Source organism: Thermobia domestica, chromosome 5 (genome assembly GCF_964235325.1).
Source record: "Thermobia domestica chromosome 5, izTheDome1.hap1.1, whole genome shotgun sequence".
NCBI classification, from domain to species: domain Eukaryota; kingdom Metazoa; phylum Arthropoda; class Insecta; order Zygentoma; family Lepismatidae; genus Thermobia; species Thermobia domestica.
In genome coordinates, this window is record NC_137458.1 from 68,088,970 (window position 1) to 68,114,304 (window position 25,335).

The 25,335-nt window shown below is 32.1% G+C and overlaps 1 protein-coding gene across 2 annotated transcripts in view; it reads right to left on the minus strand.

Moving 5' to 3' along the window:
- Positions 1-25,335, minus strand: part of LOC145685956 (leucine-rich repeat-containing protein 9-like) — an 82,213-nt gene that overhangs the window by 12,295 nt on the left and 44,583 nt on the right. For both annotated transcript variants that reach the window (XM_081758742.1, XM_081758741.1), the window contains exons 8-15: positions 22,661-22,798; positions 20,652-20,785; positions 17,972-18,185; positions 15,678-15,838; positions 14,338-14,464; positions 11,812-12,138; positions 8,372-9,037; positions 4,268-4,492 (exon numbers count right to left, since the gene is read on the minus strand). In XM_081758742.1, the coding sequence (XP_081614868.1) occupies positions 4,268-4,492; positions 8,372-9,037; positions 11,812-12,138; positions 14,338-14,464; positions 15,678-15,838; positions 17,972-18,185; positions 20,652-20,785; positions 22,661-22,798 (1,992 nt within the window). The remainder of the gene's footprint in view (positions 1-4,267; positions 4,493-8,371; positions 9,038-11,811; positions 12,139-14,337; positions 14,465-15,677; positions 15,839-17,971; positions 18,186-20,651; positions 20,786-22,660; positions 22,799-25,335) is intronic.

Below are 25,335 nucleotides of genomic sequence, written 5' to 3' on the forward strand. Positions count from 1 at the left end.
TGACTTCTATTCTTAGCCAACTGGATCCAGTTTCTACTTTGTATTCCTATCTCTGCGAGATTCATCTTAATATTGTCTTCCCATCTGCGCCTAGGTCTTCTTAATAGTCGTTTTCCGATTGGTCTTACCGCTAACACTTTGAAAGCGTTCCTACTTTCTTCCATCCTGGCTACATGTCCTGCCCACCTAAGCCTCCTAGACTTGATGACCTTAACAATGTTTGGTAAGCCATATAATTTACGTAGTTCGTCGTTATGAAGTTTCCACCATTCCCCATTCCCGTTCCTCTTGGTCCGAATATTTCTCTCGGGATCTTGTTCTCAAATACTTTCAGTCTATGCTCTGTACTCAGTAAGCGTATGATTATCGTTTTATACATTTTAAGCTTCAAATCCCTCGACAGAATTCGCGACGACAAGAGATTTTGAACTGAATAATAACACGAATTCCCTGTTTTTAGTCGACATTTAATTTCTTCGTGAATATGATTTTCGTCTGTTAATATTGATCCTAGATGTTTGAAAGTATCCACTTTATCAAAAGTATTATTTAATATTTTAACACATACATAATTTGCCGTATTACGGTCCCGACGCACTTCCATGTATTTAGTTTTCTCTGCATTTACTTCTAAACTCATGTCCATGCAAGCGTGTCTAATAAGACCTCTGCATTTCTTTTTTATTTTTCTCATATCAACCCCTACTAAACTTACATAATCAGCGTACGCATAACCTGGTGAACACCGTTCAGCTCTAGGCCCTGGTTGCTATCCTTCATCTTCCTTATAGCGTATTCCAGGACAAAGTTGAATAATAATGACGACAACACATCTTCTTGTTTCAGGCCATTCTTAACGTGAAAGCTCGTGGCCAAAACTTTTCCTACCCGGACTTTACTTTGGGATTCATTTAAACATGCCTTAATTAATCTAATTAGCTTTTTCGGTATTCCAAATTCTGTAAGAACGTTGTACAATGTTTCTCTCCTAACCGAGTTATAAGCCTTTCTAAAATCAATAAATAGTTGATGTACCGGACTACTGTATTCCCGCTTATTTTCGAGTATTTGGCGAATGGTAAATATTTGGTCGATAGTTGATCGATTTCGTCTAAATCCACACTGATAATCTCCAAACATTTCATCTGCGTATGGGCTCATTCTTGCTAATAGAATGTTTGAAAGGATTTTATAGGATGTTAACAGAAGAGAGATGCCTTGATAATTATTACAGTCAGTTTTGTCGCCTTTCTTGTGAATTGGAACAATGATTGATTCTTCCCACTCTTGTGGCAATTCTTCCTTGTTGTAGATAAGGAGAATGAGTTCGTGTATCTTGTTCCACAATTTTTTGCCTCCAGCTAAAATTAACTTAGCCGGAATTTCGTTTGCACCCGAGATTTGTGTTTCTTTAATTTCTTTATAGCGAGTTTTACTTCTATTCGATTGGGTTCTGGAATATATGATTCTGCCGTGTGTATCTTTCTTTCTCCACGCACATTAGTTTTTGGCTGCGTGTTAAGCAAATCGTCAAAGAAATCTTTCCATCTATTTTAAATGCTATCTGTATCAGTGAGAACTGTTCCATCAGCTTTCTTTCATATATAAGAACGAGGTTGATAGCCTTTCTTAAATTCGTTGACCCCTTTATACATGTCCCGAATGTTTTTATTTTTACTATCTTCAAGTTCCTAAATTTTAGCTTTCAAAATATCGCGTTTTTTTGTTCTAAAAGTTTTGGAAGTTCCTCGCCTGATGTCTACGAAATTTTGTGTAGTTACTTCATTCGGATTTTGTAGCCAACGTAATTTTGCCTGTTTTCTCTTCTCTGCTAGTTCGAACCATGGTTTGTTCCTACGTATTATTTCCGCGTGTCCCAATTTTTCTTTTGAGAGAGGATGTTTCGTAAGCAAAGAAAAGAATTCAATTGCTGGAATATTTTTCTCTCTAATCTTAAGGTTACATCTGTTAAGTAAAGAGTATGACATGCGTCAGATTTCTGAAACGATTCCTGTAATGTTATTGAGATTATAATCATTTTGCTCAAAGAGTATTGTTGCGTCACACATAATTGATATTCTTTCTTCATAGTTTTGGGGAAGTCGTCATTTATATTATTATGTTACTATAAAACAATTTTAACGTGGATCTTTGTGGATGCCTAATTAGAAACATACCAATTATAAATATGCATGTATTCAGATTTCAGAATGTTTTCACGGCAGTGATTTGTAATACTGATATGTACTACTACTTCATCTACATCACCTAATATATATTATACTCTACAACAGTTGATCAGATTCATCTACCGTAATATGAGTTTCATCTCCCTTATCTAGAATAAGCCTCAAATCTGCCCACCTTCCAATGTTGAAGACAACCAATGGCGTATTTAGGATTTTCTTTCGAGGGCTATGCCCAATACAAGGAAGGAAGTGGGCAATTGCCCACCTGAGTTTGAGAATTAAATATATTTTAATTTATGCATAAATTGAAGTTATAATGACAAGAATTACAGATCGATAAATCCTATATGATATGACACAAAAATTTAAAAGTGAATCTAACCCTTTATTCTATTCATACAAGAAAAAGAAAGCATCCTCTTGGCCGTCCTAATTTCCCGGGCTAATTATTCCCCCGTTTTGATTTTCTTTAATTCAAACATTTCCTTCTTTTAAAAATAACTAAACGATATAATTGTTCCTTTGTTATAATAACTAAAGTCCTGTCATGTTGATATCCGCGCATGTTGGTGTGGAACACTAGTTTCGCTTATCAACTCCTCTTAGTTTTGGTGTTACTGATGACGGCCAACTTGAATTACAACTGACAACGGTCGATAAAGTATGATAGGCGAAATGAAAGTAGTAACGTCAAGAAAAAGAAACAGAAAAATAGAAAGGATGACAGAAAGAACAATTAAGGACGCGGTTCTTACATGGAATGAAATCTGACAAATACAGTATTATTTCTAAACAAAAAGCATAAGAAAATGGAAAGTCAATGACATTCTTAGAAATGGTAAGAAGGATTATTGTTGTACGTGGAATGCGTAAAACTAACAAATTATTTCGAGGGGAGAATGAGCCCGATAGCCTCCTAAATTCGTCACTGAAGACAATTCTGCTCCCCTGATCCTTCACAGCATTGTTTTTCAACTTCATAAATATTTTGAACATCGCTTATATATATATATATATATATATATATATATATATATATACGGGACCATCTTACCCGTCCCCCCCAATGTTGAAGACAGATTTGCGCCTTTGCAAATGAGAAATCGTATATCTGTAAGTATCAAACTTGAGAAGAGATTTTTAAACACGAAAAATATCAGCCAAAAATGCCCACAAATGTGGCACCAAAATACATGCGGAAACCATGTTTAGTAATAAACTAGAGAAAATTAACACTATTTACAAATTCTAAGTATGGTAACACTGGGTACTATGTGAAGAACAAATGGGAATCATGTTCAGTTATTTTTAGTGTATTAAAAACTTTATTTCTCAAGTGTGGCATTCGGAGCTATAGAATTTCTCATTTGGCATCTCTGTAAATAGAAATATACTATGTTCTAAGAAAAGAAGATAGAAGATGTAAATAGATTTTTCTCAATAAATCTCTGAGGAACGGTCTGAGGATGTCTGCAGCAATTGTACACGAAATATTGCTAACAAGAATAATTCAGACTTTGGTAAATGAACTTCAGGGCCACCTTTCGCAAAGCAGTAGTGCACATTTAAAGTGTTAATATTACAAACTGGGAGAGCGCAATAGCCAAAAATAGCCTAGAAAAACGTCTTAAAGTTTCCGACTTGCCGTATATATGATACGACGCGGAAATCTATCAAGTGACGGCATGGCAGACTGAGGAGCATCTATGACTCACGTGCAAAGGGTCTCGAGTCAGCTTTTTCTTTACCAATAAAGTAGTCATTTGTAAGTACAAGTAAAAGTAAAATTTAATTAGTTTTATGATATCAATTAATGATTGTTTCAGAGACGTACTTTCGTGTACCATATGTAAGTTTTATCCAATTAAATACTGTTGAGAATGATTCGATTTCTGAAATGTTTAAGTTTTAGTTGCCATTTAAGCATGCAGCAAGAGCATGTGTTAAACTTGAAAGATAGTACTTAATTTACTTAATTCGAAGTTCTACGTGTTACGATAAGCATTTAAAAGACTGGGTTATAGGTTTATATATAAAAGTGGCATATATATAGTAAATTATGATGCTGAACTATTTACCTGAAGTTTTGGAAGATGATATAAAACAAAGTGCCTGAAATGCTTATGTTTTTCTACTTTGTTGAAACTTAAGTCTAGCACAAGTAGAGACTTGCTATTTTTTAATGCGGAAATATCATCCAGTTTCATTATATGGTTAAATGAAGCTAATAGTTCCTGCAAGTTTCCAGCAACAGCCTCTAACCCATGGAAATTCATCAAGATGTTGCAAGATATATTTAGATACTGCAAAGAAAGAAGCAAATTAATAGAATAGAATAGAATAGAATAGAAGTTTATTCTTCTTAATCGTACATCAGGTCACAGTAGTCACAGCAATCACATTGATCGAAATATCAAGACTTGTTTATCAATTAATTGAATTAGTTAGTTCTAAACTTATCCATCTTTTTAATATTTATCTTTTCTTCGGGTTCTGCTCAACTTATTATATTCAGTGTTCGAAGTGGGAAAAAAGCAGAGGCGGTATGTTTTATTACGATTTGACTCCACATACCGGCTATCTAAATGTTGAAATGTAGTGAGGGTATGTTGCCTAAAAGATTGCATTTCTATTTGCATAATGACCGAAAACCACTGAAGAGCTTCTCTGTGTTAACGGGGAGATATATGGAGAAAGATCTCCCACCAACAACTTTCTAAAAATAGTTAAAAAAAATATATCCCCTTGTTTTATAGAGAATTATACGCGCAAATACTCAAAAACCGAATGAGGATATTAACAATTTCCTGCGGGACAACTCCAGGTTCTCCCACTTGACTGTGGGGTATTTCAATCCCCCGGAAGGTCCGCCCCCACAGCCCTTAAATCTGCTCATGCCACGGAATTTATATGCATTAAGGCAAGAAGATATACACACATACATAACAAAGAAAACTCCCGGCCCTTACTCGAGTGAGAGGTGTTCCAAATCCCCGGAAGATCAGCCCCACAGCAGACAACCCCTAAATCCACCCATGCTCAAAATGCGATATTTATATGAATTAAGACAATAAGACACATACATACGAAAAGAAAAAAACAATTCAATACGGCACATCAAAATATAAAGTAGACGGATTTCTTTGAAAACATGAAATTTTAGAAACAAAGGACAAGAAAAATATAACAAAAATGTCGGTGTTGTCAACTTAGAAATTGTTTCTATATACGAAATAAAATCTTTTTACATGCACAGTTATTCGTCAATTACTGTGTATAAAATAGATTTATTAAAGGTATCTAGCATCTACTTTCCAGTGACGGTATGTTTTAATCATTGAAAAACCAAAGACGATATGCCTTCATCACAGAAAAACCAGAGGCGGTATGACATACAACCGCGTACCGTCTCACTTCGACCACTGATTATACTTATAACGAGACGCACAAAGCACGAAGCATATATGTATAATTAGATATGATACTCAGGAACGCATCTTTTCTACTATCTTACTGACCTCATTATTCGTATTCTTGTGTAAAGGTGTCTTCTTATATTTATATTCAAGGCTTGCTTCACACTAAAGATCCTTTGAAAATAGTAAAAGCAATTACCAACTACTATAATTTTAAGTGAAGTTTTTTTCTTTAAATCAAATAATGATTTATTTTAATTGTGAGTGAGCATAGTTACGCAGAACAATAAATGAACATTTTAATGTATAAGTTAACTGCTTTTGACATAAGAGTAATTAAACTATCTTCTACATTGTGCACAAATGACAACAACTGAACATTTTATATACATATACTAATGGTAGTCTGTGTATTGTGTATTTTACCTATCAATCAATATGTAGTGATTAAGAAAAAAAATTATAAATATGTAAATGTGTAAAAAGTCACGGCAAAATTTTCTTCAACGAAGCCTCGCTTCGTCTGAACTGTAAAATCAAGAATGTAGGATAGAATCTAATATGTACAGTCGGATGAAAAAAAAAAGACAACTTCTACACAGGAATACAAATAATTAGGTCAATATATGTATGAAAGTGTGGTCTAGGGCAGTGCTTAAAGTGAGCCGGTTGTGCATCCGAAAGTCCAAAATTCAACTTGTAAAGGACAAAAGAAAAAACAGAAGGAAAATAAGTAAATCAGCGATTATAGCGTCTCCACCAAAGAGCTTCTAGTTAGCAACATAATGCTAATATCCTAATAAATCATTATGTACATTGATCCCTCCTTTCTGCCCTTCTCTTGAACTAATAAATAAATAAACAAATAAATAAATAGTGATATTTTAGGAAGCAGGCTGGCAGACAGGGCCCCATTACTTTCATCATAAGACGTTAGAATGTAAACAACACAATATACTATGACTTTCTTTTATTATATTTTAATCTACACTCATTTTTTTCCTTTAAATTTCTCTCAGGTTATTGAACAGAGTGAAACTTTTATTCATATTTTAATCCACATACATTTTTTCCTTTAAATTTCTTTGGGGCCCAAAGAGAGTGAAACTTTTATTTTATTTATTTTCCACCAACATTAAGCTTTTTTCTTTATTTTTTAGAGGGGGGCAAGAGAGTGAAACGCTTGTTTTATTATTTTTTCACCTAGATTCAGCATTTTCCTTTAAATTTCTTTTGGGGCCCCCAAGACCGTGAAACGTTTACTTTATCTATTTTTCACCTATATTCAGAGCGTTTTCCTTTAAATTTCTTTTAGAGCCTCCACGATAATGAAACTTTTATTTTATTTATTTTTAATCTACATTCAGTTTTTTTCTTAAATTTCTTTGCGCGTCCCCAAGAGAGTGAGGCCCGAAGCTATTGCTTGTTTAGCTTATACGGAAGTCCAGCACTGATTAGCTTTATTAGATGTATATTTCTGTTGTTTCATCCGTTATTTGAGGTAATATTGATTGACATTAATTTCGTTTACTTTTAGGGAAGGTGTGGAGTACAAAACTTGGCGGCCCTAATGCGTCTCATGCTAACAAGGTTCCTTAGTAATTATTTATTACCTACCGTCGGAGGCCCCTACACAATGGGACCCGGGGCGGGTGCACCACTCGCTCCGCTCTTACGCCGCCACTGCACAGATAAGAATCATATTCAATTATTTAGATGGTTTTCAATAGACATAAGAATCATAATCCCGTTTACAGCAATTTGATACCTTAAATCGTTCCAGAGATCTGAAAAACATTGTTAAAGTTTGTTATACTGCTTAAAATGGCGTATTTGTGGGGATTTTCTAAAATAATTGTTGCTTTCTTTTCCTTTTAAATTATTACAATAATAGTTTTTGGTAGGTGTAACTATAAGGTCTCCGAATCACATAGTTTTAAGCAGTATTGTACACCTCACTAGTCTTTATCTCTGGAATGGTTTGAGATATCAAATGGCAGTAAATATTATTGAAAACCATATATCTCATTGGATATAGTATTTATCTAAACAATTTCTCGAAATAAAGCCATTTGAAAAATAGTCAAATTTTCAATCCTTTCTACTTTGTCCGTATTCATTAGAAATACGTCATATCATAATCATAATACTAGACACAAAGGTACTTTGGATGTGCATTTCTTGTCCATTTAACTTGCATTATTACTGCTGTAGAGGCCTCTGAAATTTGGAGATTTGACATACTGTAGCGTCCTTAGTTTGCAACACTGAATATCACATATAATATTGTAATTTTTCATTTAATACGTAGATTTGAAATATGTAATAACCTGACGTAGTACCATTTAAAAGAAAAAAATGAAATGAAATCTTTGAGTTTTATGTCCCAGGACTATGCCGGTGAGGCTAAAGGAGATAGTGCCATTTAAAAAGAGTATAACTTTATGTTGGTTTGGCGACACTGTTAAACTGTGGTGTTACAGAGTATGCCAAGCAATGTCGAAACGATGTCTATATGTGTCAACGCCCATATTTGCATGCAACAAAATTTAAACTTCTCATATGTATTAGTTTAAAAGTTACTAAGAGTGGTCAAGATAAATGGTATATATATATATATATATATATATATATATATATATATATATATATATATATATATATATATATATATATATATATATATATATATATATATATATATGAAACAGAGATTATTATTACTATTATTAAGTATTCTTGTTACTTACTCATGTTTAAACTTACCTTGAGACATGGTAAATCTCCTTTTTGGAAGTTCAAAAGAGAACTGATAAGGTTTTTGCTCAAATCAAGTTTGACCAGAGATCTCATGTACAAAATACCAGAATTTACTTGCTCAATGACATTATTTGCTACAGAGAGTTCTTCCAAAGTAACATTATGGTCTAAAAACTCTGCATTTGTAAGTAAATTGTTAGCAAATGATGCCCATTTCAGCTGAGAAAGGCTATTAGCATTATGTAACTGAATAATCTTCTCGCCTTCTAGTGTTAACACTAAATTATCATTATTTGTTTCTGTGTTTTCAGATTCATGAGACTCATCGTCTTCTTCTGTGAATAGGTCCTCAACATTTGTACGGATAGAAATAGAAGGAAATTGGTCCAAGACTGATTTCTTGCCTAAATGCTTTCGGTATAGTTCTGCTTCTTGGACGGAATTATTCTTTACAAATTCCGGAACATTCTCCTTGTCGAATTCTATAATCTTCGGTAGATATTTCAACGCTAATACCATTTTTTGTCCAATATCTGTGATATCTTCTAATGGATTACAGGAAAGATCTAAAGACACAAGATTAGCGGCATTTCTGCTCAAAGCTTTAAGGGAAAATAGGAGTTTGCTGATCACATTCCACGAAATGTTAAGAGATACTAAGAAAGGCATTTCCTGATAAATAAAACAGATTATAATTAGTAAACAATGTAATTTTTCCAATAGTTAAAAATACACTTTTTTTGATAGAATTATATTATCTAATCTGACTAATTATGGAAAAAATAAAACAATTGAGTACCCATAGAATTCATATATGAACACTGCGAAGAAAACTGCAACTTGTATAACTGTGTTACATAAGGACTCTGGTTTGAAAATAATATTGATAACAACAACAAAGATTCAGGTGAGAAAATGTTAGTTGGAACTGTTTCCTCATCTCCTCTTGTTGATCATGAATAGATGCGCTGCCATTGTAGCAGTGCTGAAATTCTATTCCAATTTGTCCACTGAATATTTTTAATATAATTAAAATGTAATATAATAAAATTTTATAATTAAAATATTCGAATTATTCAGACTTCGAAATATCCAAAAATATGCATTTTTAATATCCAATTATCAAGCGAGCAAACTAGTGTACGTGAGAAAGAATAATTAATGTGCACTAGATTTTCTTTAACCTTTTCAGCAGATACCCTCAAAATTTGTTAATGTTACTTTCAGTTGTCAAAAAATGCCAATCAAAGGATTTTAGTACACAAATTAGCTACAAGCACATTTGTGAGTGTCTAAATGACAAGTTGTCAGGTACCGAATTGCCCTCTGTTGAGTATATTGGAAATCACAACGTTTATAAGCAGTGTATTCTGCACTCACAATTGTGAGGGCATCTGCTGAAAGGGTTAAGAGAACATAATATTTTTCTGTAATTCAATACCATCAACATACAAATGACATTTATTTGTATGCATTTTGACAAATGACATAAATTACTCATTTATTCCCATCAGCCACACGTACCATGGAAAACACAATTTAAGTACATTACCACACAAACTGAATTAGCACACAAAACCATTTACACGAGTAACAATCTTATTTATCTGTTATTACTTAACGAACTTCATGATCTTGGTTTGCCTTGATCTCATTGTGTTTTCACACCCAATAAAATCTTTAGCTTATTTATTGCGCCAAATACGGTACGTTAGTAATAACATTTGGTTGACCTTCAATAAATCTTCTTAAATTTTCAACCACTTCGGAAAATTCAAATAAGTTTGGCACACAATCTTTCCTTACTTTATTGCCTATTTCGTCTTCATTTTCATCATCATCATCAGGTGGAATGTGCTTTAGTTTCACTCTTCCCTACCACTGCCTCTAGATAACCGAAAACCAGTTGAAACTGCGTTCTTCTGTTTGCAATCTGTCCAATACTAAAAAATCTTGCACTGTAATTACTTCGAATTATCCACACAGAAAGTTCAAAAGTTCGATTTAACCACGCTTTTTTTCACTATCGTTTTCAATATAGTTTTCAAGATTTTGAACTATGCAGTGGCGGATTCAGGGGGGGGGGGGCGATCGGAAGAGGAAACTTTCTTATTTTAGATATATATATAAATAAAACCCTCCCAGAGTTTGAAACTGTTAAAAGTAGCTCTAAGTAGCAGTATGACAACCCACCGCCCCCCAGAAGTCGGTCCTGGATCCGCTCCTGGAACTATGTATATATAATATCATATACTCTAATACGACCAAATATTACATCTTCATATTACAAATATAAAGATGCTTCTAGGTAAACTACATCATCATTTGTTTCAATGAATGTGGCACTGACACAAATACAAGGATCGTTTTCCAGAAATTACAGACCTAAACATTTGGTGACCTTTCCAATCCCTTCCAGCCTTTTTGGCTTTCTCTTGGCAAAATGAATGTATTTTCCTTTTGAATAGGAATATATTTCAAGAAACAAAAGAGTGTGATTCTAACTGCTACAAAAAGGTTAAAAAGTGAGTGCTTTTCTTCTTCTTTTTTAAAGTCTGGGTACACAAAATAACTTGGTTCCTGATTCTATTTACATGACCATTCGAAATTCTTCTAGAGGGGGCAGGAAGTTATCCCTGCCAGAGACGAAAATTTTCTTCTCTAGTGGGGATACGTTTTCGTCAAGGGAGTGGAAATCCCTGGCATTTCCCCATCAATTCGCACACACTGCTGTTTATTCCACTCACTAGATCTTCGTCATTGCGTCGATTGGTGTGCAAAGTCAAGCTGGATCGTTGCAACCAGGACAGCAGTCTATTCTAACTTAGTAAGCTGACCTCGGGAGATACAAAAAATACATATCTTGCTATATATCCTCTGACTTCAAGTTGTTTCTGTAAAGAGAAGGAAGTGAGTATAGGAAACTTCGAAACGTTCTTACACATGTTAGTACTGATATAGGTTATATATGCACTGTATATATACACTCCGCGTCTTCCAACCACAACATTATGCCACTCCTGATAGTGTATGTTATGCTAGTATATGATCAAAAATGTGTGTTTTTATGTAACTTTTGAAACCGTAACGTTCTTTTGCATACGCCCTATATTTTAGAACATACGAGCAACATAGAAATATTAACGCCCTGTATTTGTTTACTCACACGGAGCTGGAAGTGGCCATTATTGCTTCTATAATGGTTTCTGTGAATCGTTTAAAGTTTTATGAAGGTATAGTTTAAAGTACCTACGTATGTAATATGCACTAACTACTCCGCTTGGTGCAACGACAGTACTACAAAACTTGCAATATAAAGGTTAAGAAATCCCGATTACCGGACGAGCACACTGCTGATGCTTATCTAATTTGGTATCATATTGAAGTTAAAATTAACTAAGAAAGGAAAAGTTTTTTTTTCTTTTAATAAGTACTTTGCAACTTACCTTCATGTCAACAAAAGATCGAATGTAATTGAAGCTCAAATTAACATATTGTGCCGAAGGAAAAGCTTCAAGAACACCAATGGCTAGTATTTTGTTATACGAAAGGTCAACTTTCGTAACGTGAGGTAGAGGTGGAGATAATTCAATAGTCTTTATGCCACATGATATTAATGTCACTTCTGTAAGATCGTCCCATTTGTTAGTCTGCATATATTTCTCCAACACTGAAAAATCCAGGATGGAATGCATCGATACATTGGTTGGAATAGTAGCATTTGGAGTATCAACAAACCAACCTATCGCATCTTGATCAAAAAACAGTGGATGCTGTAACATAAGAAAATACAAAAATTACTACTTCGTGTGTTTATGATCATTATTTAATATTACAGAAAATGTTTCCCTGAACAAACTAACACAACTAGATTTCTGGGAGCAACTGTTTGAGAGATCTAGGTCTCTAAACATTCTTTTTCAGTGGGTTATGTTCTGTCAAAATAACAGAACACATCACAATTATTCGATTATTTCTCTAAATTCTAACTAAACAGTCATATACAATGCTGCACTGATATGAACTCAAGGAAGGTAAAAGGAGAAGCGGTAAAGTGGCAATGTGTTCGCCTTGTAATAGAAGTGTGCTAGGCAGGTAATCTCTACCAACTTTTTTCCTCTGGGAAAATTCGCTAAAGCAAACATACAAACATGCAGAACAAAATGTCAATATGTTCTAGAATTTATTGGTTGTCTTTATTGACAGATTTCACGAAACGTACACATTCTTTTATTCTGATACAATAATAATAATAATAATAATAATAATAATAATAATAATAATAATAATAATAATAATAATAATAATAATAATAATAATAATAATAGCATACACATATTGAACACTTATGATGTGGCAACTCCAAAAACAAGCCATTGTACAAGTGTATGAAGGACACAGATTCTGACGCAACTTTGTCTACGGAAGATTTTCAAATTAGCGAAATAAATACAAGCAATCCGTAGGTTTTTACAATTTTTTTAATCTTCCTTTTAATTCTGATGGCAGAACCCGAATGTTTGTTAAACGTTGTGAAATTGAAATTTGTCCCTCGAAATGACAAGTTAGAGATGCTTCCATGTTGTAAAAGATTGTAATTCATAATGCTAGAGACTGCTCTTCTATCGTAATCTAATCGATGAGAGTTTTTAATGGTAAATAAATAAATAAATAAATAAATAAATAAATGTACGTAATAAATAACTTTTCCTTTAAATGTTGGACTAAATTATTGAATTATGCTCTAATTTATTTTATTCATTATAGGTAACTCTTTACATTTTTTAAAACGGGCCGTTTTCTTAACATGTAACCCATTAATGTTGATGTTTTTTCTACTATGTGTCCTATATGTATTTCAAAAGTTAGCTAGCCTTTCTGCTGACATCTCTATTAAACACACAATCAATCAATCGAAAGTTAATTTCTTTTATCAAGTATTATATTAAGGTTATTTATACGTATGTTCAATTTTCTTAAATACAATATTATTTAATTTCTAATTGTAACAAATTATCGAGTATTTCTTATGAACAATATGTGTTCAGATTTATTACTATTTTTCCACAAGATATTTTGCTTGGTTCCTTCTGTAAGATTTCTTTATTCTTTTATTTTCATTACTGTGAATATCTTATCATTAAGATATCATTACTGTGAATATCTTATCTAGGTACAAGATTTCTGTCACATAAATTTTGAACTAGATCGTTAACGAAAACTACTACTAATAATGGATCCACAGCTGATCTTTGTGGTATTCCTTTTCCTATAGAACTTTCTTTTGAGTGTTATGACCTTTCTTTTACAAGACATATTAGTGATGAAGCTTCTGAACTACTTGCTAATTTTGGACATAAGCCCATGTTTGACGATTAATAGCAATGAGTGGCCTACTGTACCGAAAGCTTTACTTATGTCTCTGTGTATTGCTGGTAGTTTGCAGGAATTTCTTCATGACATCACGCGCTGTAATCACACGGCGTATTTAAGTAGGTACGGCGTTACATATTCGGTAAATCCCATCAGTATTCCCATTTTTCATTATAAATTTATTTATTGTTCCCGTATATTCATTTGTCATTTTAATTTTGGACATGTGTGTATATTGAATATACCATCATGTGGACTAGATTCAAAGTGGTTTGAGCATGCCTTTATTACATAAATTGGTATGTAATAATAATAATAATGTATACACCAATCTCTAGAAATTTCCTACTGTATCCGCTAACTTTAGTGATGTAGAGCACTAAGCACAAGGAACTTTCAGCAGAAAGATCTATAAGAAGAAGAGAATTACATAACCGAGTCCTATGTTAACAATGTACTTAATACTGAAACAAACTAGAGAAATGCTTATGTAGCTAAGCATAAAACACAAAGTATTTATCAATAGATAGGAGAATTTTAAATCAAATGTAATACTATGTATAAAGTTATCAATAATAAATGAAGACACTACATCCTACCTGTAAAATGTAGTAGTATTCTATTACCAATAGAGGAACAATTGCTTTGATATCACCAACAAAATATGTATCACAACCTTCCGGTATCATACTTGGAGACTCGGAACTAGATTCAAATTGTGGTGTTCTGAAAGAAAGAAAAGCAAAAGGTAATATTTCTGTCGTCATTTAAGACTAGGACAATTTATGCACACAAATAATAGTATGACATCATTAGGAACGCACTTAGATTTTTACCTATCAAGCAACCAAAGATTATTTGCTCCCTATGTCCTCTTGGCTGTAGAAACAATCATTTTTGGCATAGCAAGTAGTCTGGTTGATTTATGTGCGTGTGATTCTTTGTTGGGATTCCCGATAAGTACTCATGTTACGGTCCCACGTTAAATTATAATTCCTGCATCTTAATAAGCTTAGTACCGAAAAAGAATTCTTAATTCCAAGCAAACAAATCCTTTTTATAATATGGTATTTTTATGTAAAGGAAAACGATTGTCTAAGATCAAGTGCACAGATCGTAGTAAGAACAGGTATCTAGGTACAAACTCTGAAGCTAGTTTCACATTTTATATTATAATGTTCATTATCAATTTAAATATCCATTCTTTAGATTAATACTTTCTGAACAATTAATAGTGTCTGATTAATAATTATACAGTAGATATTAGTTACATAGAAGCTAGGTATAGTTACTGTATTAAGTTAACTTTTTAATTATAATTATCAATTTCTTTTAGAATTTGAAAATTATTTGGACAACTTGCTGATTCCCAGAAATCAATGCCGTATTTTACACATGACTAAGCAATTACGGAAACAATATTTACCTGATAAATGGACAAATAATCTAATTGGGAAAACTACAGATGAAGAATGTGAGTTGTGATCCATTCAATTAAGTTTATTATCTATGTGTAGTTCGGAACTACACAGTCTTAAATTATCGCAATAAAACTAGTTTAGTACCTATCATATTTGGATTTGACATTGTTCTATTAACTCTGTACCTTTCCAAGTTTATAAATGATGTAGAAATTATCTGCTTAAAAGAACATTTCCTTTTTGGAGCTGACTGCACACTGTTGAATAACGTTGTGAAAATTGAATTGTTACACGTTTGCATTGTTTGTTATATTTGAAGTCGACACCGACAATAAACTTATAAAATGTAGAATTTTGTAGTTTCTATATTCAGCATCCGGTAACACAAAATAATAGGGAGTAACATGAAAGAAGAAGAGCAATTCAAATTCAGCAAAATATAGATTATTGAGTTTTCATTTCGTTTGTTCTATATAGCTGCCCAATATATTATTTTAAAGGATAAGAGTATTACTTACTTCACACACATGTTCGTAGGTAAAAGCTTGACAATGACACATGTACGAGTTTTCCTTAGGCTTGCATCCTCCAACAGGCTTTGATAGCTGCATCTTGCTAGTGTATCGAACCAATTTAAATCAGCCAGCACTATGCAATTGGTCACAGATACTCCAGTGTGCTACAAAAGGAACATAAAAAGTACAAAATAGTGCCTATTTTAGTACAGTTCTGTGATATAGAGGAAAGCTTAAATAATGATTAGCATGCCTAACTTGTTTTGGAAGGTAAGAAAATTCTAACAAGTGTTTAAAACAAAAAATTAATAAAGAAATAACAAATTATACTTTAAAAATCTAAATTAAATTAATATTAATGAATATATAACTTAGGAAATATTTTTTGAAAGATAAAGGCATTTCTTATACTGTAAAGGTAATTTAAAAGAAATATTTTAATTCTCATGTTCATTATTTTATAAATTTTTATGACAATGAAATACTTTAGCAGCCGTGTTATCTCTTCATACACGAGCGAAATAAACGAAGGTTTTCTTCTCAGAGTTCGAGATAACACTTTGATAGACCAGAATTGAACTTTTAATTGTACCTCAATATGTAAGACTATTATGTATATCTATGTGATTAATTCAACATTTATTACAAAATCTTAACGAAAAAGTCCTAATACTTCCATGATTTACAACACAAATTAGAAAAATACTCTAATTGTTAATTTTTTTTTATTTATTTCGATAATATTCCTATAAATTTGTAATGGCACCTGGCAAATCCACTATATTGCTGTGACAGGTACTAATCAATTTTAAATTTTAAATTGTGCGGATGATCTTTCTGACTGACTCAAAAGTCAAAAACTAATAGGTTTATGGATGTAATTGATCAACCAAATCGTCGTATGTAGCCTTTCCACAACGAAACAACTGAACCATTCATTTGAATGAACTTTTGATCATAGTTAACACTTGAGCCGAGGTGTTTTTTTATCATTTTTTTCATTTATCTTAAAGTTGAGATAATTAATGATTATTTTCAAATTGAAATAACTAATCACCTGTTCATTGTATTGCAATGGAGCCTATTCTCCATTGCTGTGGCTCTTCACTGCTCAGTTGCATTAATTTTAATGTTCATAGAACATACACTAACGTTGTAAGACACAACTCCTAGGCCACCCACTTTGTTCAAACTTTTCATTGTTGCACTATTACTTTATTATATTTACATTTCTTTTTATAGCGTTTCATTTGTTAATCTTTTCCTTTATTTTTTTACCATTTGAAAGCTTTTTCAATAATTTTCATTTTATATTTCTTGCAATTTTCAATTAGAATTTTTATTTCCTTTAGCTGATCCCAGCGAAACGGGTTGAGAGTAGCTAATAAGTAATAAATCCAAAACATGTGTTCAATTCATGAAGTACAGATTGGCGCACGAAATGTCATACAATTTGTTATGTTCATTATACATATAGGATCATCACAATATTACAAAATTAGTGCATAATTAATTATATGAGCATGGAAATTTGGTTCAATGTAGTATGTGTTTAATGTGATCACCATTTTCTTTACATTTTGTTTCTCTTGCAACCGAACCTTTACATTTGTCACAACCTTCCTGCACAAGTCTACCGAAATTAGACGACACAACTGCATGATGAAAGCCCTAAATTGAGCTGCACTTGGAAGCTTCCTTGCGAAGACATTATCTTTCAAGTAGTCCCACATGGATTGATTGGAGAAGAGTAGCCGTCACGCAAACTGCTTCAATGTTTTCAATCGGTGGAGCAACGCACCGTCGATTCTTCTCCATCTCAGAGCCAGTTGTTCAAATTGACGATACAATCTCAGAGTAGTCCGTTTACATATAGTCCATTTTGTACAAAAGTGTGTACGAAAACGTCTTTGTGTCGCTACAAAACTCCTCGTTTCTGTAGAAAAGCAGTACAAGTTTCACCTTCTGTTCAACACTTAACCTGCTTTTATGCGCCACCTTGAAAACTGCTGTTTGGCGCCAAGTAAATATTCGATACTAACTTCTCGTGACATCTATCGGATTTTCCATAAACCAAAGTATACGAATACGAGTTTTCAACATTCCATCTATAATATTACATGTGTAGTCAGCAAAACAAATGGTATAACATTTCGTGCGCTACTCTGTATGTTGAGTACACAAAAATATCGAATTATTAGGAGTAAAATTCTTCTCTATTCTATGGAGCTGTAGTTCTTGCATTACACTTTTCGAACGATCTTTGCCTATTAAATTAAACAACACATAGTACTTACTTCTTGCAAATTCAGTCCATTTTCAACAACTTCAAATGGCCAATTACTTAAATCATCAACTCCCGATGGTCTCATAAGCATAAGTAATGTTGTCCGTGGTGATTTATTATATTTGATTGCTTCCTTATGATATTTTTCTGTGAACAACATCTCCAGAGATTTATTCGCAATACAAGTTACTTTGGTAACCTTCACGTTCTTTACACCTAACTCCCTAAAATTAGCAAATAAAAATACACTATTTAATGTAAATTTTATAACCTTCTTATTTAAAATAGTTTTATAAAGTTTTTCTATTAACTTGGAACAAAGGAATCTGGAAAAGATATAAAAATATTCACTTACCAGAAAATGTAATGGAAACATGCACTAAAAATGTATATTATAAGTTCTTTCGCTAGAACAAGTTTCATCAGACACGAAAAGGAAGAAGGAGAAAAGAAACAAAAAATAAAGAACAGGGCAACAATTAAGAAGCACCAAGTCGGAATGGAGGGTCACTTTCCGCCTGGTAACATTCAGGACAGGCTCTACTATATGTGCAACACGTGCACTTGCACGGGGCGGAAAATAACTAACAAACTTCATGATGATGGTAGTTAAATTTACTAACCTGACCTATTTGAATACTACATTCATAAATCATGTTTAGGTAGCATTAGTTTAAGGTCACATGAACAGAGTCAAAACAAATGATCAATCAAATCCCAGCATGAATTGCTTGATTGTTGTCAAATGCAAGAACTCAATTCTCGAACAGTAGTAAACACCTGTAGAAGGAATTTTTAATAGATGTAGAAGGAAAATCAAGAAATAAAGATAAAAGAGCTAGTTGCACTGGAATTGCAAACTGATATATTGAGATTGAATCTCGATATTGAACTCTATAAAAAGGATTACCATCTTTCCTTTGCTGTTGCTTTATCTTTCACTAACACAATAGATTATTATTTAAAGAAAGAAAAAAAACACAACAAGATTGTATTTATAGTGTTTAGATTTTTCTGAGTGTGAGTGCCATTTACCTCCCTTTCATTGTTCATGAGGAGTTAGCATACTTAAAATCGTGGTTTTTAAGATTTGCTTTTTCTGGAGAAAAGGAGGGGCGGCAAATTGCCTAAGGCCGGCCCTGGTAACACTATTATGTGTTTTTGCATTTCAGCATGACTGTTCTTTAATTTTTAATTTATCTCTACTTTTCCTTTAAATATATAATTTAACGTTATAGGGAATATGCTTATAGTTTCCTTCTTTTTAATGTGCATGATTATGTTTCTGCTGCTTTCTGGTAAATAATTCATTACATAAGTTATATAAGTTTTTCCTTCTTAGTACAAACTGCTAAACAAATATAAGTTTGCATAACAATTTATAAGTTTCATATAACATTTTTGACAGCAAAAAAAAAAAAAAAAAAAAAACTTATTTATTTATTTTACTGTTTTACACAGACACAAAATAATAAAATTAATCAATATTGCAAATGAATGCAATAACTAAATTTTACACAAATGCTCATTTTTTCACTCATACAGTGACTAAATGCTACGTAAATGCAGTTTGTTTGTCCATTTTTTTGAAACGTTATAACTGAACATTACTTTCCTGTGCATTTCAATGAAAAACATAAGAGTGTAGCATTTTTTTTTTTTACCACTGTTATCAAACAACTATACATATATTTTTTATGAAATAGCTTATTAGAGCTTGAAACGATTATAAAATAATAAGGGGCAAAAATGAAGTAGTACTAAAGTCCAGTGTTTTTGCTAGTGATTAAGTTTTCGAAACATAAGCTGGGACTTTGCATCTCGAAAGCTCATTAGTACGCTTTCTTTCCAGATGCAATAAAATGTCCAAGTACAAATAGTTTTTGTGCCGTTAATTCTATAACAAGTCATCAGAGATAATGGTGCATGGTCCGTACTCAATTGATTTGTGTTATTGACAACCTAAAATTTTACTTTGATGATAAATTATGTATGACATCGCTCTCTATATATAGGGTGTTTCGAAACAACACCGACAACGTTTGGGAGGTGATTCCTGACACCAAGATAAGACAGAAAGTATAGACCAACCTGGATCCACAAATGCTTCCTTTCGGAGTTATAGGCTGCCGAAAACTTGAAAAAATGAACATAAAAGATCCATAGCTCCAAAACTATGAGATCTACCGTAGTCGGTTTAAAACTTTACTTAGGAACTAGTATGTGCGCTATCCAAAAAATACATGTTTCAGTAAACTAAGGGACTCACGCAATAATTTTTATAAAGGGAGTTTGGCTACGGGCATATAATTTGAAGTAATCACCAACTACTTCTATAAAAATTGTTGCGGAAGTACCTTAGGATTCTGAAACTTGGATATTTATATAGGTCACATACTAGTTCCTAAGTGAAGTCTGGACCAACTACAGTAGATAAATAGTTTTAGAGCTTTGGATTCTTAAAGTTCATTTTTTTATGTTTTCAGTAGCCTATAATTCCGAAAGGAAGCATTTGTGCACCCAGGTTGGTCTATACTTGGAAAGAAAGCATTGTTTTGTCAGGAATCACCTCCAAAATATTGTCGGTGTTGTTTTGAAACACCTTGTATAAACTACGCTATTACAATGTATTATAATAACTACTGAATGTGCTAGGTATTTTAAAAAGAAAAGAAATATTCATAAATTACCTGAAAACATTTTTGCATGAAAATAACTCGATTAATTTCTGACATTCTGTCAGAAATGTCCTATCTACGTTCTCATCAGAAAACACAATGTTTCCCACGCTTTTAAGCTCAACAAAAATTTGCCTTAGTCTGACCTATAAACGAGAAAATGCTAATAAGCAAATAACTTTTTTTAAAAAAAATGATCTTACCTCATAAATAAAATACGTGATGAACTGCTAGATTGTTCTATTCTATACATCTATCATCAAGCTTATATCATAATTATGTGTATGACACGTACAGAATATGAAGAAATTTTAGGCTTTTTAGTAAATATGAAAATTTTATCAAAAATATTATGAAATATCAAAATTTTAAATACCCTGTTTCAATTCGACGCATTATAAAACATTCCCGATTCTTGTTCCCACTGCCCTACGAGGCATGGTTTAAAGTTACGAATTTTCATATTTTTTCCTCCCTCTATTTACATGATCCTTTGGAGATACGAAGTGGTAAAATGTATATCCATAGTACACTTATAAATTTTCTCTTTCGTGTTCATATTCAGCATGTTTGTAAGTCAGTAGTGTCAGAACGGTAGTTTAAAAATCTGCAGCGAAAAAATCTAATATTTTGAGAGGATATATTTCTTGTATCCTTGATATGAAACTGAGCAACATTAAATAACATTTGATGCTATGGATCAAATTAACAGATGGCTTGCACATCTTGCTGACTAATTTTCACATCTATCAGATACTAAAATTAAAGATGATATATTTGGGATTCTCAGATCGACGTCTTCAACAACACCGAAAGTTTGAAGCATATGTAATAGACAAAGAAAAACAAGCAAGCATGGGTATGATGCAATAAAATAACATAAAATTTCCTTGGAATTAGAAAAGACGTCAAACACAAGAAATCTGTGAATCAAGTGATCAAAGCATACATAGATTTATATTCTTAAAAGTACATTTCGGAGATTCAAATCTGGACTTCTCAGAGAGTTTCAGTGTGTACCGGATAATCACGGGGAAAGATTTCACAAACATACCTATCACGGAAAAATGGTATGAAGGGAAATTGATGCACACCCTGTTTGCAGATTATTCCTGGACTATAATTCGGGTCAAGAGGAACACTCGTACGAAAGAATGAAATAAGACACGCTGTTCAAATTTTGCCTATTTTTAAATAATCTTTTAGAATACCTGCTAGAAATTGAATACATTTATGAACATTATCAAATATTACCTTCTATTAGTCTCTAAATTTTACAGGTATTTAGTTGAATTTCAGTTAATATATCTATCACTATATGAACACAATGTTTAGAACTATATGAAAATGTTCAAAAAATTTAAAAGTTGATTACTCTTAAACTATCTCTAATGCACTAAAACTGAACACATATTTACACATATTTGAATTCAGTTCTTAAATGTCTATAAGATTCACTTTTTTTTTTTTTTTTTTTTTTTTGCAAAAATAGGAAATATGTTTTTTTTTCTTCAAACAGTGTAATTGATCGACTTGAAATGAAGCTAATAAAAACATTAACCCGTATATATATTTCTTGTATATACAAGAAATAATTTTGAAAAGTTCCACAGTGATCTGCTTACATATATTCTACTAGTAGTTTGGGCACTAAGTTGCTAAAAATCCCCTTTTTCTGATTATTGTTTATACAGCCTAGTAGTATTGTATAATTTTATATCTATATAAATATGTGACTTTTCATATGGAGATGTTCAGTGATGCATAACATGAAAATTATATTTTGCAAGCGTAGGAGAGTTGCGAATATTTTCATTTCATTCCTTCAATTAATGCCAGTATTATTTTATCTATTTTCATATAACCATATTTAAGCACATCTTAAAATTCATAGCATAAAATTCTGGATATGTCATTGCGTTTTATGATTTAAATATGTTTACAGAATCTTGCTTGTTGAAAACAAAAACATAAAAAAAGGATTTTACTATAGTCTAATTAATACAAATATGTGCTCGTACATTTAACATATACTGATGCATGCGTTCCCATCTTGCAAGATACTTTTGAATATTGTCAGCTTTCATTTGTAGTATCTGTTGCTGTTCTTTCTCCTCTTTATTATCTTTCTGTTCGTCCGGTAACTCGGAGCGTTCCTTCTAAATAGGGAAGAAAAGTAATCCCATTAGTTATTAGTTACAGTTGATCTAGTATTGTCATGTCAATAAGAAATTTATTTTGGATGTATTAGTATGCATTTTCAGTACTGCATTTATTTTCAAGCTAACGTATTGAACTGAACAAGTGAATACATTAATGCAGACGACGTCGATTACAACTACTACTGCTACTACCAATGATAATAATAATAATAATAATAATAATAATAATAATAATAATAATAATAATAATAATAATAATAATAATAATAATAAAGAAAGCGTAGGATGATAAATGTGAATTTATTTTCTAGATAATTACTTTTAGAAAAGATGCTGTATCAAAAATATTTTCGAATTCATCACCTTATTTGAGAAATAGAAGCTGATTTAAAAAGATTCAATAATAAAGTAACATATAGCAACAGGTGAATTTTTACTGCTCCAACCCTTCAGAGAATAATTTTCAGAATTCATATAAGTAAATATGTGAACAAAATATTGATAGTGCAAAACAATAAATGAGTCTCTTGTTTCTCAAAGTAATAAAAGAAAGTTGTAAATTTTCGCTTATTTTCACTTTATACTAACATTTTTAAATGCGTTGAAAAGTAGCTGTAAAATCTCAATGGTATATCTAGCAGCAAATTTTGGAACAAACTATTCGAAAAAGATATTATTTCGCAAAAAGGACAGACGGAATATGCAGATTTTAACCGGAACTTAATTCTCTATGAAGAAATTATATTCGTATACTCGTATCACATTCAAATCTTACATTCGTATTTAACAAATTGTTAGTGATAACCGCGAACAATATTTTGCACCCTTCCTTCTCTGTATATTGTATTGAATTTTTATGGAAAGTTTCATGCCTGTATGTTCAACAGTTCAGAACAAACGTATAGTAATAGTAAAATTTTACTACCGTTTTAAAAATGAATATTTCCTTGCTTTCTCTTCAGTATTGAATTCAGTAAAATACTCAAATATGTAATATAATCCCTTTACCACCTTCTATTAACAAGAAGTAGATGTAGAAGTTATAGTCCTAGATTTATATATGTCAACATTTATTTATTTATTTATTTATTTTTTAGTACAAAATAACAAAACACACTTGAATAGGTTATTATTATTATTATTATTATTATTATTATTTTACTGATTTACTGGACATGAAATAATATAAAATAAAGAATTTTTGTACCAGAAACTAGAATGATAATGAAAAGCAGACAAAAAATAATGACAAATATATTTTTTAAAAAATAGAAGTACTAATTTTGTCACTCTACAGATTGTCCAACCTGGTTGCTAGCTTTGAATAGTCCATATAAAGCTTTTTATTAAGTGCTGAATCTGTAATGTTGTCAGAAAACGGGGGAAATGCGGGATTCTTCATTTTATGACAAGAGCACAATAACTAAAGTTCACACAAACGTTTATTTCCTAACTCATATTGCAGTCATATGCTACTCGGATACGCAATACTACTTTTCTCTTGCAATTTCAATGAAAGGGGAGATGATGCAGCAAAAGAAATATTTCTAAATCAGTGCTGTGCAAAAATTACACGTGTCATTTATAAACCCCTTGCCAGAGCTTTAAATAATATGGAGAGATTGTGCTATTAAAGTCCCGTCCTTTCCTTAGTAATCTAGTTTTCGAAAAATAAGCTTGCATCTCGAAAGCCTGGCGAGAAGATTTATTTTCAGGTACATCAAAATATCAAGAGTGTACATGATCTTGTTGTCAATTCTACGGCCAGTCTCTAGTAATAAAGTATGTGATCCGTAATGTTATAGGTAACTAAATGTAAACGTCTGGTTTTTAAGAGGACATTGATTACAGAACTTCAACTATATGTAAGATCAAAGAAAAGTGTTTGTTTATTGAAAGTAAGTCTCTCTTTTCAGCACCGAGGCTATAACACATGGACCTTCAGTTAAAGATGGAATCCAATCTCTGTAATGCGTTCAAATTTCCATGTTGACCCACCGGTAACCGAACTCGGGATCATGCGCACCCAAAGGGCATGCCTTAGCCACTAGACTAAACCAGCAGGTAAAATTTGAAAGAGAACGATTCTGTGATGAAAAAAATATCTATAATATACAGTTCTATAATATATATACAATAAATTATGATGATACACGCATGCCATTTTGTAATTAATTTTTCGATTGCATTTCATTTCTATAATTTTGTGTAGCAAACAGCGATGCGACATCGCTCGGGAATTTTTAAGATGTCAAGAAGAAATAGCAACTATCTATCAAATAGTGATTTAAATACTGTAACTTAGGAGAGCAGTTATATTTCGTTAAATGTATTCGACAGGGTAAGGACGTTGGTAAGGTTTGGTTCTAAATATTAATAAAAGGTACGAGTCACGGCACTAAACTTTCCCGTTCCAATTCCATATAATATGTCATGCTATGTTGCAGGTACTAATGACACATTTTCCTGTGAAACACGAACAAATTTATTTGACCTTTTTGGAAAACTTCATCCAAAGAAAATTCGCTCCTAAG